Here is a 15,324-nt window from a genome sequence, read left to right on the forward strand (position 1 = left end):
GAAACCCTGCTTTAGAAGAAGAGGCTCAGTTTTCAGCTGGCTATAAGAGGGTTGATCCTCAGTGGGATAACCTGGATATATAAATGTGGGTCTTATTAGCATATAGGTATTGATTTAAGCCACCACTCAAGTAAGCAGTGTCTCTGAGAAGGGAAAAGAATGCAGGGACTCACTCTTAGGAGCACCAATGTTTAAAGAATGGCACAAAAAGAATAGCAATATGAATCTGAGAAGATCGGAGAGATAAAGGGAAAACTAGGAGAATAGGATGTTATCAAAGAAAAGAAAAGAAAAGATTTCTAGAAAATCTGCTGTTGAATATAAGGGCAAGAGATGAAGCAATACAATAGATGAGAAGCATCCACTCACTTTGTAGAGAGCAATTTTAGGGGAGTGGTGGGGTTGTGAATACAATTGCAAAGGGTGGAGGAATGAATAGTAAAGGAGGATCCATAATATAGACAGTAAAGGACTCCAGGCAATGCTCTTTATAGCTAGACTTCATGGTTCACTGGGATGCCAAATTCCATCTTCCCTTTTGGGTTTAGGACAAGCTGTGTGAGCAGGTGATCCAGATACTTAACACCTTGCTCAAGAGGATGATGGAAATGAAGACAAGTACGTCCACTCCATGAGATGATACTGGTTGTGGGAGGAATGGTATCAATCTTTTTTTTTTTTTTGCTATTTTTTTCTAAATTATCCCTAATGTTGGATTTTATTTGCCTATTTAGGCAACTCTCACCCCCTTCCTTTGCCCAAATTTCCCCCCAAGCAAGCTTTCCTCACTATGTGTCACCTTGGGTCTCCAGAGAAGCATCTTGGAGAGGACACTGCTCCTGTTAGTTTCTTTGAACAAAGCCCACTTTTTCTGAAGAAGATGAATATAAGACGTTCCCCTAATTCCAGAAAGCTCATTTGTCTGGTTCTTCTACAGCCCCTAATCCATGTAGGTCTGTTTGTGCCTTTGAAAGGGATCCCAGCTTATTCATTCATTAGGTAATTATCAATGGTGAGTAGTTATGCATAAGACACCCCACGAGGCATTGCAACCACTGAATCCTGGGGTTTTTTACTACTCTCTGCTGAACCCACAGTCCTACCACAACAACCCCAACGATTCTCAGGTCCATAAGTCCCCTTTGTGGGGCCTCAGGGGAATGTCACTAAAAGGCCTTGATTGACCTAAAGTCTCAAATATTATGTCCTTAATAGGAACTCTGCATCTTGTTGAATGTGCTCGTTCTCTGGAATTGGATCCAACTACTCTTTTTGAAATTTAAAGGCTCCATACCATACCTCTTTACTCAAGGAAATACTATCTTATATTTCTTGGAAAACTGTAGAGGGGTAAAAGGTATGACTTCACAGGGTAATTCTTTTAATAGCTTAGAAAACATGTTTTATGTCATGAAAATACCTCTTCAAAAATAAAACAAAGGGACTAGTGGGAAATTGGAGAGCTTCAAACAAGGAGCTGACCTTGGTCTCCAAACAGCTCACGCCCTAAGTCAACATGGTGCAGGACACAGTCTCTTCCTTGGCTTAAAGAGTGAGTTCTTGGTCCTTGGGGAGAAGGAGGATCTGGAATGGAAGAAAAGGCCAAGTCCCGAGGGTCCCTGTGTCACACAGCTGGAGCAGACTTGCTTCAGCAGTATCTATAAATTGCTCATTGACCCTTATTGGTTTCTAATTGTCAAAGAGAGACACAGTGGTCTAACTTACAGGGAAGGGAGTTAACAGAGCAAAAAGATCGAGGCAGAGATTTCCTTGAATTCTATTAGCAGAAGTAGTACGGGTCCTTTCCGAAAGAGTTGAAGCCTTGGGTACACTCTTCCTGTATGCTGTGCTGTCCTCCAACTGGACATGTGTTTTAGGAGGCATGGGGTGGACCAAGCCTGACTGGTGTCATCAAGAAACCGTCATATCTCCTGCTTTCCTCACTTAGGTGACACAGCACAAGGCGGGACAAAATGTGCCAACATTTTGACACACCATGGTCATGCCTTATCTGATTTCTTGTTGATCTCTCTCTGAAATCAGACTCCACAGTGCAACTGGAGAGTGAATATTTAACCACAGCTTTATGTGTTATGAGGAAGTAGATTAAAGAAAGAGCTTCTACAGAAATGAGAGGGCAGATTCCAGCTAAAAGGAAATCACAAAGGGGCCCTGCTGCACACTTTATTCTTTCTGAATCTGAGAAACCCATGAACAAAAATCCACCATAAAATGAACACCTCTTAGCCACACTGAGACTTCAGCTTGTCAGTAGTGCACCTCCCCCTGTCCCGGTAAACACAAGCTGTTGATATTTGCTTTAGGATTGTTTTGGGGATAATTGACATTGTTTAAATCTTGAGCCTTCCAATTCATGAAGAGGGTGTATTCTTCCACTTATTTAAGTTTCTCTAATTTCTCTCAGCAATATTTTGTAGTTCTCAGTATTGAAGTCTTCCACAGGTTTTAATAGATTTGTTCCTATTTGACTATTTTTATATTTATTAGGTATTGTAAAGAATCTTAAAAAATAATTTAAAAAAATTTGTTTTCCAATTATTTTTTGAGAGTATTCGGGGATCTGTTAAATTCACATTACTGTTAATTGATTGTAGATTTTATTTTGGATTTTCTGCATACATCTTTTATTCCTTTTTCTTGCCCATTGCACGTTTTTGCATCTCCAATACAATGCTGATGGCAAGCAGTGATATTAGGCATCCTGTCTTGCTAATAGATTTGGGAGGGGAAGTATTTTTGGTTAAGTGTGATGTTGTCTATATATATTTTTGTAGATACCCTGTATTGGATTAAGAAAGTTCCTTCATATTCCTAGTTTGCTGAGTTTTTAAGAAATTATTAACTGGTATTGAATTTCACCAAATACTTTTTATGCATCTTTTGAGATGATCAAATGATTTTTCCTTTATTTTGTTAATCTGATGAATTACTTTGACTGATCCTTAAGCTTAATTGAGATATAATTCATATATCATACATTTGATCCATTTAAATATATAATACAATAGATTTTATTATACCCACAGAGTTGTGCAACCATCACCGTGATAAATTTTAGAACATTTTCATCTCAAAAAGAAACCCCATATCTTTTAGCTATTATTCTCCAAGTACTCTCCCCTTCCCTTAGCCCTAAGGAGTTACTAAATACCCCTCTGTCTCTCTGTATTTGTCTATTCCAGACATTTCATATAAATGGAATCATGTAATATGTGGTCTTTGTGACTGGCTTCTTTCATGCTGGGTGATGTTTTCAAGGTTCATCAGTGTTGTAGCATGTATCAATATTTTGTTCCTTTTAATGGCTGAATAATAGTCCATAATATAGCTATACTGCCTCCTATTTATCCATTCATCAGTTGATTTGGATTCTGTCCACCTTTTGGCAATTATGAAATAATTATGAAATACTAACAACATCCATGTGCAAGTTTTTGTGTGGGCAGAGGTTTTCATTTCTCTTGGGTAGATACCTGGGAGTGGACTTGCTGGGTCAAATGCTAACTCTATATTTGACATGTGGAGAATTACTTTGCTTCAAAATCAGAAAGTTAACATTGGTATATTGTCATCACCTGATGGGTGTACCCCATTAAAGCTTTGCCAAAGGTTCCAGTAATATACCTTATATCAAAAGGATCCAGCACAGAATCAGGTGTTGACTTGAACTATCATGTCTCTTTAGTCTCCTTCACTCTGGAAAGGTTTCTCAGTCTTTTGTCAGCATTCATGGCTGTTTTAATTTCCTATGCTGCTCCAGTGAGTACCATGAAATGGGTTGGTGTAAACAATGGGTATTTATTAGCTTACAGTTTTGAGGCCAGGAAAATGTCCAAATCAAGGCATAATGAATATGATGCTTTCTTCCTGAAGACCAGCTGCTGGTGATCTTTGGCTCCTCTGCCAAACGGCAAGGCACATGGGCACATGGCATGGCTTCCTGGTCTCTGCCCTCTCTTCTGGGTTGTTTCAGCTGCTTGCTTTCTCTGGCTTTCTCTCCTCTGTCTGTATTTCATTCTTTTATAAAAGACTCTAGTAACTGGATTAAGACCCATCCTGAATGAGATGGGAAACACCTTAACTGAAGTAGTCTCATCAAAAGGCCCTACTTACAATGGGTTTATACCTACAGGATGGATTATATTTAAGAATGTTTTTCTGGGGTACATAAAGCTTCACAATGACAGGGACACTTCCGAAGATCATGGGTAAGTTATCTTTGAAATGTCATTCAAGTTGTGTTTATCTGATGTTTCTTCATGATTAGATTCAGGTTTTGCGTCATTGGCAGACATATCACAAAAGTGATACTGTGTTCTCTCTGCATCCTGTCAAGTGGCACGGTTTGGGTTTGTCCCATTTCTGATGGTGTTCACTTTGATTTCTTGATTATGGTGGCATCTGTCAGGATTCTCTGTGAAAAAATGTACTTTTTGCCTTTTGTTATTTACAAATATTTTGTTGGAAGATACTTTGAGACTACATAAATATATTGTTCCTCGTTAAACTTTCCACTTATTCATTTATTTATACCAGCATGCACTAAGGATTTTCTATTTTATTCAATAGGTTATAATCTGTTACTGTGATTATTTATTTTGTTGCTCAAATTGTTCATGATTTGGTGAGTGACAGCCCTTTCAAGCTGGCTCCTGTGTCCATTTGACATGTCCTCAGTATTCTTTAAAAAGTTTCTTTTTGGCACAACCAGATCTTCCAGGATTATTTTGTGTTTTCCCTGCTCTGGCTCTGGCATCAGCTGTCTCTCTGAAGCATCTAGCTTCTTTTAGTGGAGGTTGGTGCTTAGAAGCCAACATCTGGGTTCTGGGTGTGCTTACAGTCATTGAGCCTTTGCTGCTTCCAGAACGTCCCTGTGGAGCACACGCACATGCACATACACACACACACTCTTGCATTTATGTTCTCCAATCTCTCTCTCTCTCTCTCTATATATATATGTATATAATATACATATAATTATGAGTTACACTGATACCAATAATTCCAGCCCAATAAAGTAGAGTTCAGTCAACTTTCCTCCCTTTCCATAATTCCCTTCTCCAATAGTGAGAAACCTGGCTTCCATTATCTTTAGGATATTTATTTATTTGATCAACTCCCTCCTCTGTATGGTTGTCCTTGTCACCAATCTTGGACTCTGACACCTTGCAGCAGGCCTGCTCTCCCATGTGAATATCCTCCATAGTCCCCTTGGACTCTGCTCTCCAAGCCAGCCTACCTCCCAGGTGAATAACCCCACCCCCATACACCTTGGGGTCCCATTCTCACACTAGGTGCCCCTTTGTGTGGATACCTTCTCACCCTGCTTCAGGTCTGACCCCTCTGACCCTCATGGGGACATGTCACCTCCTTTCAGCTGCCCCACATACTAGGCAGTTGCCCTTTTCAAGACTCATTGGGCTTGCAATTCATACTCAAGCAGATAAATGAGGAAGCTTCCCCAAAAGTTTTATGGGTGGGATCCTGTTTTGGTTTGCTAAAGCTGCTGGAATGCAATTTACCAGAAATGGGCTGACTTTTTCAATGGGTTTTATTAGGTTACAAGTTTACAGTTCTAAGGCCATGAAAACATTCAAATTAAGGTATCAAGAGGAAGATACCTTCTTGGAGGAATGGTTGCTGGCATCTGGGGTCCGTCTGTCACATGGGAAGGCATGTGGTGACGTCTGCTGGTCCTTCTCTCCTGGGCTCTTGTTTCAATGGCTTGTTCTCTCAACTCCCCCAGGGGATTTTCCTCTCTTAGCTTCTCCTGGGCAAACTCTGGATTTCATCTCTTAGCTTCTCTTAGCTCTCTGAGTTTCATGTCTTTTATCTTCTCATAAAGGACTCCAGCAAGTGGATTAAGACCCACCTTGAAAGGGTGGGGTCACATCTCCATGGAAACAACCTAATTAAAAGATCCCACTCACAAAAGTCTGCCCCCACAAGAATGGAATAAAAGAACGTAGTCTTTTCTGGGGTACATAACAGCTCCAAACCAGCCCAGATCCCAATTGATATTCGTGTATCTTCATCAACTCACTCTCAGATCACACCCCTCCCACGAACATGACAGTATACACTCCACAGTAAAACAGGGGGACAACTGGGGAGGCTTTCCTTACCCCAACATTTTATCATGAAAAATTCCAAACATATGGAAAAGTTGAAAGAATTGCATAGTGAACACCTATCATCCACTCCTAAGATTGTGCAGTTAGCATTTTGCTGTGTTGCCTTTATCACATATCTATTCATCTATCATTCTTCTCTCCATTTATCAAACCATCTTATTTTATGGATGCATTTCAAAGTTGCACACATCAGCACACTTCTTTCAGTGTGCCATGATTAACTGGAGTTCAATATTTATTTCAGAATCTTGTGTTTTCTTTACATAAAATTTACATAACAGTAATAAACATACAATGAACCGACACAGAAAAGTTCCCTAATGGGTCACTTCCTCCTCCATCCTCAGAAGGGACCAGTGTTCTGATTTTTCTCACCATAGATTAATTTTGCCTATTGGAGAATGCCAGATAAATGGAACCATAAGGTACATGCTCTTTTTGATGTATGGCTTTATGAGTTTTGACAAAATACGTAGTCATGTAACCACCACAACAATCAAAGCACAGAACAGTTTCATCATCCCTCCAAATTCCCTCATGCCACCCCTTTGTAGTCAGCCGCTCCCTCACCCTCTGCCTTGGCAGCTGCTGTTGGTGATGCGGCATAGTGGTTGAGCTTGTGGGCCTTGCAGCCAGACCACTGTGTGACTTCAGGAAAATGAATTCACCTTTCTGCATCTCAGATACACTTATCTATAGAGTAAGGACAGGGAGTATGCTAATGGTCATTATAAGGATCTAATGAATTAATATATGTAAAGGGCCAGATAGGAATACAAACTCAATTAGTGGTAGCTGCATTAGTTTTGAAACTGTTATGACTCTACAGATACAGCAGCATGAACATGTGAGTCATCTTGGCATGTGGCGTCCCAAGGGGCTACATTAACTACTACCTAACAAAAGCATTTCCATGGGGTGTGGTGGAGAGTGAGACCAGTGGAGTTACCTCTCCACAAAGAGGATGTGATACAACAACTGGGAATCAAAAGTGGGTACCTGTAAACTAGCAGAATAGAAAATGGAGTGAGGAGATTGCCCTTCATAAAGGCTCTCAACCGTCTGGAAAGGGACAGCACCAATGGACTCTTGGAGGTTCAGTAAGGAAGCCTGGATTTAGAAGGAGCTCTTCATCACGATGGTTTTTGGTTTAGAGTTTCATTTTGATGGTTTTGGAATAGAGCTCTTGCTCATCTATTTGGCCTGTCAGAGCAGTTTGACTCAATATTAATTAAATAAATTGGTGGCAGTACCAAGTCATTCCTCTTTTCTGGGTTTTCATAAGATGGGATGTTGGAGGCAGTTGTAGCATGAACAAGGATAAATAGCCAACTAACCAAAAGCAGTGAGGGCCAGAAAACAATGCCACTTTGAGGAGTCCCAAGAGTCCATGTTTCACGGATCAGGCAGACAACTCCATTGTGTCTGTGGGGGAGGTTTCCTTTTCCACATTCGCCTCTGTCTCATCCCCCAGAGCCCTCTGGAGAACAGTCCTGAGAGGTTCCCGCTTCCCCTGCTGTCTGAAGCTCCCAACAAAAAAGTAAATTATGGGGTTTATGCTGCTGTTCATGCAGGACAGAATGTCAATGAGATAGTAGGGAAGGTCCACAGATTGGCATATAGTTTTGCTCCACCAGTATAAAATTAGCCAGAACATTCCAAAGGGAAGACCACAGAGGAGGAACATGAGGACAGTGAGCAGGATAACTATGTACAACTTTGTGAGGTGATGTCGCTGTGACAAACACTGGACCTTGACAAGCAGAGTCAAGCTGGACATGCCCATCACAGAGAACAAGAGGAGAATTTGCACAGCACTGATGATGGTGAAATTATAGCATGCCTGCTCGCTGTAGTCTCCAAACAGAAACCCACAGCTGTCTCCTGTCAGATTGCACACCAGGAAGGAGTTGATCCAGAGCAGGGTGCACACTGCAGTGGACAGGTGCTTGGGACGGCGGCACCGGTACCAGACTGGCAGGAGCACAGACAGGCAGCGCTCAGTGCTGATGGCGGCCAGGAGGCTCAGGCCCATGGTGTACGAGGAAAAGGCTAATGGGGCAACCAGTCTTGCTGGGGGAAAGATGGAATATAAGGGCCACGCAATCCTAAAGTGAAGGGTTGTCAAGGAGATGTCATAAGAACTTCTTAAAATGTCAACCATGACGAAGAAGAACTGGCAGCACAAGAAGATGAAATCTGCTCCTGCCAAGTTGAGGATGTAAACGGAGAAAGCATTCCTCTTGATTCGGAAACCGAGGAGCCAGAAGACAGTCCCGTTGCAGGACAAACCAAGGAGACTGAGGATGGCTGTGATGGTGAATGTGGCCATGGCCAGTGACCTGCTGCTGGTGGAGTTCCCGGGGCTGAGTGTGGACCCTGTGGTCATTCCCTCCAATCCAGTGAGGTTTGCTAGTGGCCAGAGAGATGGGGTGGGAAAGGTGGCCATATTGGCTGGATGCCAGCTCAGGAAGCGTCAGCTGGATTCTGCTGTCCAGGACTCACCTGTGAACACAAAGACACAGAGATGCACCAGATGTCCTTGGAGTCAATGACGGGTTACATTGTTACCTACACACTCCCAGTTTCCTAAATCTAAGGACTCTGGGTAGAAACACATTTTATGGGAATATGCATTTGAAGAACTTATGGATGTCACAAGCACTTGACTTACTTTTTTACCTTTTCACATATGGTTTTCCTGTCATCTGCACATACCCATGATGAGAAGCCTGGAGAGGGGTTTGTTCCACCTTCCATTTGCCATGACCTGAATCCCATCCAGTCATCACTTCCATTCTGGCTTCCCCTTCTCCAAGATGGGCACCTCACTGCCTTTTTTTATTCACCCTAACTCCAGCCCTCAGCTTTTCATTCTCTATCTTAAGTCCTCTGTTACTCGCACTATTCTCTCTCTCTGACCTCGGCTTGGACCCACAGTAGACATCCTGGAAGCTCCATCTCCTCTCAGTCATTTCCTGACCCTTCACACATTAACACCAAAAAATGTTTCCCCCCAAATTATGTTAGGTCTTACTGAGAGAAAGACATATGGTTATGGCACACTGATGTCGATGTAGGACTATTTATTACAGTTCTCCACACGTGAAGTGTGTCTTTTTAATGCCCACTTTTTTCTTTAACATTTCTTCCATCAGTGAATGTCTTACTCCAGTCCCCCTTCAATGTGTAGCTTATTTCTCAGTTCCTCCATGAAGCAATTCTTCCCTTCCCATCTCAACAATTCTGTCTTTGCCTGGGGGGCTTGGCTTTGAAGGTGAGCAGTGGACCCTCAGGTAACTGCTCCCGAGAGAATGTCCCTGCTCTGGTTTTGGAACAAGTGGAGGAGAATCTGGTAGAAGCTGCAGTCTGAGGCCCTTCATGGTCTGTTTTGACTGTCCTGGAGCCAGTGACCCTCGGAAGCTGTACCTTGGACACACGGCTTAGCTCATTCTCCGACTGTGCTGGTTTGAATGCAGTATGTCCCCCAGAAAAAGCCACATTCTTTGATGCAGTCTTGTGGGACAGCTTGATTAATCTTTTTGATTAGGGTGTGACCTTTTGATTGGATGTTTCCAGGGAGATATGACCCACCCAGCTGTGGGTAATCACTTTGGATAATTTCCATGGAGGTGTTACCCCACCCATTCAGGGTGGGTCTGAATTAAATCACTGGAGCCATCTAAATGGGCTGACAAACAGAAGGAGCTCAGTGCAGCTGTGAGTGACATTTTGAAGAGGAGCTACAGCCAAAAGGGACACTTTGAAGAATGCACAGGAGCTGAGAGAGGAGATGGAGCTTACAGAGACATTTTGGAGATGGCCTTTGAAAGCAGACTTTTGCTCCGGAGAAGCTAAGAGAGGACAAACTCCCCAAGAGCAACTGAGAGTGACATTTTGGAGAGAAGCTGAAGTATAGAGAGGAATGTCCTGGGAGAAAGCCATTTTGAAACTGGAACAGATGCCAGCCGTGTGCCTTCCCAGCTAACAGAGGTTTTCCAGACGCCATTGGCCATCCTCCAGTGAAGGTACCTGATTGTTGATGCCTTACCTTGGACATTTTATGGCCTTAAGACTGTAATTGTGTAACCAAATAAACTCCCTTTATAAACGCCAGTGTCTTGCGTTCCGGCAGCATTAGCAAACTAGAACACCTACCCATTGGAAAGCACATTCAGGGAGCACTGTCCATCCTGTTCATTGTAGTAAACCGAGTCCTTCACCAGTGCCCAGCATGTACTGAATACTATTAATTTTTTTCTAGTGAATAAACCTCTTTTTCCTTAAAGAAGTTGTTGGTTTTTGGGATAATGCAGAAAACACAGGATTCCCATATGCCACCTATTATTAACACCTTGAATTGGTGTGGGACATTTGTTACAAACCTACGAAAGCACAGTTTTACAATTGTACTATTAACTACTAGTCCATGGTTTCATTTAGGGTTTACGGTTTGCGCAGTTCCACGGATTTTAAAAAATTTTTTTATTCTGGTATCATATATGCAACCTAAAATTTCTCCTTTTAACCACATTCATGATGGTTAATGAATCTTGAACTATTTGTCCTTTGGCCCCTGTGCGTGGTCATTGTCAGCCGGAGGAATCACTGTCACCGCTCCAAGTTCGTTGGAGACCCTGTCCCTCTCCCTGGGCAGCCAGCTCTGAGAGTCCCTCTGGGGGAGCCAGCAACCACTCCATGCAAGCCCTGCCCATCTGGTTTCCCCAGGGACATCCCTGTTTTGGGGGCGGTTGGGGAGTGGTCTTTCCTGATGTGATGACCCACACTCAGGCAGGCTGCCTGACAAAGGGGACCCCTCCAGGGCTGTGCAGAAAAATCCTCGGACCACCAGGTCTCAACATTCCACCCTGGTGCCTCTATCCCCGGTGGTGCTAGAACATTCTGGAACATACCAGACTCCACACAATCACAACTGGACTGTGGTCAGTCCCCATCTGTTTCTCTGCCTGTATCTCCTGTCAGTCAGTTGTGCCATCACCTGCTCATCCTGAAATCCCAGAGTAATCTTCATGCCCCAAGCTCAGATAGTCAGCAACACCCTTCTGAGTACACAGTGGTGAGAAGGGCATCTTTTTTGTGGTGTGACTTTGGGAAAGTTATCATTTCTAAACTCTCTTGTTTCTCCTTTGGAAACAAGTGAGGAAAGAGCGTGCATGGACCTCACAGGGCGTGTTAAATTAGGTAATGTTTTGAAGTGTTTAGCCTGGTCCTCCTCGTGCAGCGAGAGATGGACAGATGTTAGAGGTTATCATTAACCACCTCGTAGTCCTAGTTTAGGGTCTCTTTTTCTCCTTCCTTGTTGTTTGATATTCTCCTTCCTGCTCTGGCTTGCAGAATCCCTTCCCCCATCCTTCCATCCTACTTTTCCGCTCGCCGTCCTCCTGGAGTCTGCCACCTTCTCAAATTCCACAGGTTTGGCTTTTATGAAGCCTTCACCATCTGACCTCGGGCTACCCTTCTGCTCCTCTTGGGAAAGGTTGATGGTCTGATTCCTCCTAGAGCTTGTCTTTACCTAAACATACCTTGAATATCCACACCACCAAGCTTTGCTTTTTCTTTCCCCCTTTTTATGCCTTTTCCTCTTTATTATCAGAGAAGCTGTATGGCCTTGCTCAAACGACACCTCTTTAGTGAAGCCAGCCCCACTCCCCCTCCTCTACCAGGTAGCTCCTCCATCCATTTCCTATGCACCTTTTGAACTTACCACAGTGCAATACCATTATTTCTAGATGCTCCTTTCTCCACTGTGACTAGGTTAGCTCCATAGGGCAAGGGTTTTGATTCAAACTTCAGCCTCTAGCACTGTGCCTGTACACCTTCATTGATCTTTATGACTTTCTAATGACTCTGAAACAGCAATGATTTTCTAAGGAAATACTTAATAATCAATGCTCTAATTGATTTCTCCAGTGATATTACCTGAGGTTTATGTACATTTACCACTGTTGCTTGTCCCTTCTTCATTATAACGCATATCTCATGTTTTGGCTTGTCTGAATGTTCCTGCTCATTCGATACCTTCCAGCTCCCAGAAGGCGGGGAGGTGAAGGCTCTCTCTGGGTCCCACCACTCAGGATGTGGGTATGAGTTTGACATTTGCTTGTTCCTGAAAACAGGGTTGTAGAAGGAGGCCTGTATCAATTTCCCTGTTTAAATCCAGCACCCTCTTACCCTCTATTCTCAGCTGCATACTGCAGCTTCTATTATCACCCTGCCCCCAGACCCTCACCACCCTCACCTAACTTGACCCTCCTGTGACTCTGAGTCAGCAAGGAGACTGAGGACCCCGGGTTCGTGGTCTGAAACGCCGCTGCAAGTGCACAAGTGTCCACGTGAAACCCAGAGCTGCCCTTGGTCAGGGGAGCTGCAGGGCTAAGATGGGGGTCGGACCCAGATCTTGGGTGGGAAGGAGGCAATGGAAGCTGCACAGAAAGTGTTTACTGTTCACTCAAGACGTTTGGTTGACAAGTACATAGACGGTTGGAGTGGATTGTGGGTGACAAGGAGAATTTAAAAAAAATTCGTGATAGGAGAGGCTTGAGCATATTCCCATACGAATGAAAATGAGTCAGTAGATGGTGCAAAATATTAGCAAATGGCTGGCAGCAAACAGATGTTAGCAACTTGGCCACGGGTTCCCAGAGGTCTAGACCGACAGCATGAGAATAGCTGCTGTAAACATGTAAATACCTCACAAGCACCCCCCTGCAGAGCCTCCCTTACCTTGCTCTGAGGTCCCCTTCCTGGAGAGCAGGGCCCCTCTGCCTTGAGAGGTTGGAGATTTCCCTGAAGAAGATAGCGCAGCCTTCTGTCTGGGAAGCCGCAGATGGAGCCTGCGGGGTGGCTGGCGGGACCCGGGCTGGGGTTATAAAGAAGAGAGTCTCATGTGCTTTCCTGTGTGGGGCCCATTGGACCTCCGGGTCCTGGCGAGGTGCCCCTCAGGGGCTTATCTTGGCATCTCTGGTGACCCTGCCTGGCCCCTCCTCTCTCAGCTCCCGGGGCTGTAGGCTGATCTCTGTGGCTGGGTGGGGTTTCGGCACTGGCGAGCGAGCCCTTGTTTCTCTGTGGGAGCTGGTCCTGTCCGTGTCCACCCAGGAGGTTCTCTGGGCTTGTTCCGGTGAATCACTCAGCAGGTTCCCTGGAAGGCTGGGGCTTTCCTGACCCTGCTAGTCCTCTCCACCAGTTATCCCATGCCTTCTGAATAACTCCTCTCACGGGGTACAGAGGGTACCCCAGTACAGAGAACCTTCCTCCTGTGACTTCTCACCAGTGTATGTCTAAGTGTGTGTGTGTGTGCACATGTGTCAGCATGTGCATTTGTGTGTCTGTGTGTCTACAGGTATACATACACGTATGTGTGCCTCCAAGGGTCTGTGTGTGTCTGTTGTGTGTTAGTGTGTGTATGTGTGTCTCTGTGCACATGTCCGTCTGCATGTATGTGGTACGTGTGCATGTGTGACTGTGTATGTTTGTTGTGTGACTGTGTATGTGGTACGTGTGCATGTGTGTATGTTTGTATGTATGGGTCTCCGTGGGTGTCTGTTTGTCTGCACACATGTGCATGTGTGCCTGTGTTTGTGTGTGTCTGTTGTGTGTACATGTGTGTGTCTGTGTGTGTGTATCTGTATATGCATATATGGGTCTCCGTGTGTGTCTGTGTTTGCCTGCTTATGTGTGCATGTGTGCCTGTGTTTGTGTGTCTGTTGTGTGTACATGTGTGTGTCTGTGTGTGTGTATCTGTATATGCATGTATGGGTCTCTGTGGGTGTCTGTCTGCACACATGTGCACACACACACGAAACAGTCCTAGGAACTGATATCATCAGGCTTCTGCTTCACAGTTCCCCAATTTTGTAGCGTGAATAACCTCTGAGGGGAATTCTGGTTACAGCTCTCTGAGAAAATGATGACATATTTTCCTGAATTTCTGCTTTAAAATAGAATCATTTGTGTATGGGTTTTTCTCTTCCAGTGGTCTGAAAAGGTGCCTGAAATGATGGTCTGTGTTTGTGTGCCACGCTCTCTCCTCATGGTCTCTTGCAGGATCTGTACCTCATCTATCTGTGAGGGCAGCGACTGCAGCACGGAATCTGGTGTCAGAAAGACATTTCAGTTACTGGCCAGCTGTGTGAACTTGGGGCAACCATTAAAATCCTAAGAGCTGATCACTTTGGGGTTTTAGCTCCTGCTGGCTGCTCATCCCCTCAGGGCCCTGCAAACCTCTAAGACCCAGGAGGTGCAGCGTCCTCATCAATGAAAGCCCCTGCTTAGCTTAGAACTCTGACTCTGCCACTTACAATGAGTGCGAACCAGGGACAAGAAATCTCAGCTGGCCGGGCTGCAGTTTCCCCATTCACAACTGGGGTTGAGTTTGTACCTATATCACACGTCCTTTGAGGTCAACACGATCTCACGCAAGGACGGGACTTGGAAGAGGGTGGAGGGTCATTAAGTGTCCTCAAGGAGGATGCATCTGAAGGTGTCCTGCAGGTGGACGTGTGGAGTTTGGTTACTGTAGCTGGGTGTGATGCCAGGGTGGTGATCTGCATGTCATCTGCATATGATCTGCATATGCTTAGGGAGTAGGGAGTTGAGGCTTAAAATGTACAGTTTCTACTTGGGACAATGGAAAAGTGTTGGCAATGGGTGGTGTGATAGTAACACAACATTGTGAACATAATTAACAGCACTGAAATATATATTTGAATGTGGTTAAAAGAGGAAATGTTAGGTTGTATGTATGGTACTAGAATAAAAATTAAAAAAAAAATCCATGGAACTGCTTACGCACAAACAGTGAAGCCTAAATTAAACCACGGGCTATAGTTACTAGTACAATTATAAAAATGTGCTTTTGTCAGTTGTAACAAATGCCCACACCAATGCACGATGTTAATAATGGGGTGGTATATGGGAACTCTGTATTTTATGCATGATTGTTCTGTAACTCTCAACTTCTCTAATAAAAAAAGAAAAAAATCCTCAGCAAATATAAAAATATTATGCCCTGGATTTTGAAGAATAGTACAAAATAGAATGCAAAGTACCTTATTAATAATTTTATATTGAATTCATGTTTAAAATGATAATATTTTGGATATATTGGGTCAAATAAAAGACATTATAGGATTAAAAAGAAAAAAATAAT

General features: G+C 43.8%; 1 protein-coding gene across 1 annotated transcript; it reads right to left on the reverse strand.

Moving 5' to 3' along the window:
• Window positions 1-5,900: 5,900 nt before the first annotated feature.
• Window positions 5,901-8,569, reverse strand: LOC119537815 (mas-related G-protein coupled receptor member A-like). The gene has a single exon (XM_037840389.1). The coding sequence runs from the start codon at window positions 8,542-8,544 to the stop codon at window positions 7,558-7,560; it is 987 nt and encodes a 328-aa protein (XP_037696317.1). The 5' UTR covers window positions 8,545-8,569; the 3' UTR covers window positions 5,901-7,557.
• Window positions 8,570-15,324: the final 6,755 nt, after the last annotated feature.

The sequence above is a fragment of the Choloepus didactylus genome, chromosome 6 (genome assembly GCF_015220235.1).
Source record: "Choloepus didactylus isolate mChoDid1 chromosome 6, mChoDid1.pri, whole genome shotgun sequence".
NCBI lineage: Eukaryota > Metazoa > Chordata > Mammalia > Pilosa > Megalonychidae > Choloepus > Choloepus didactylus.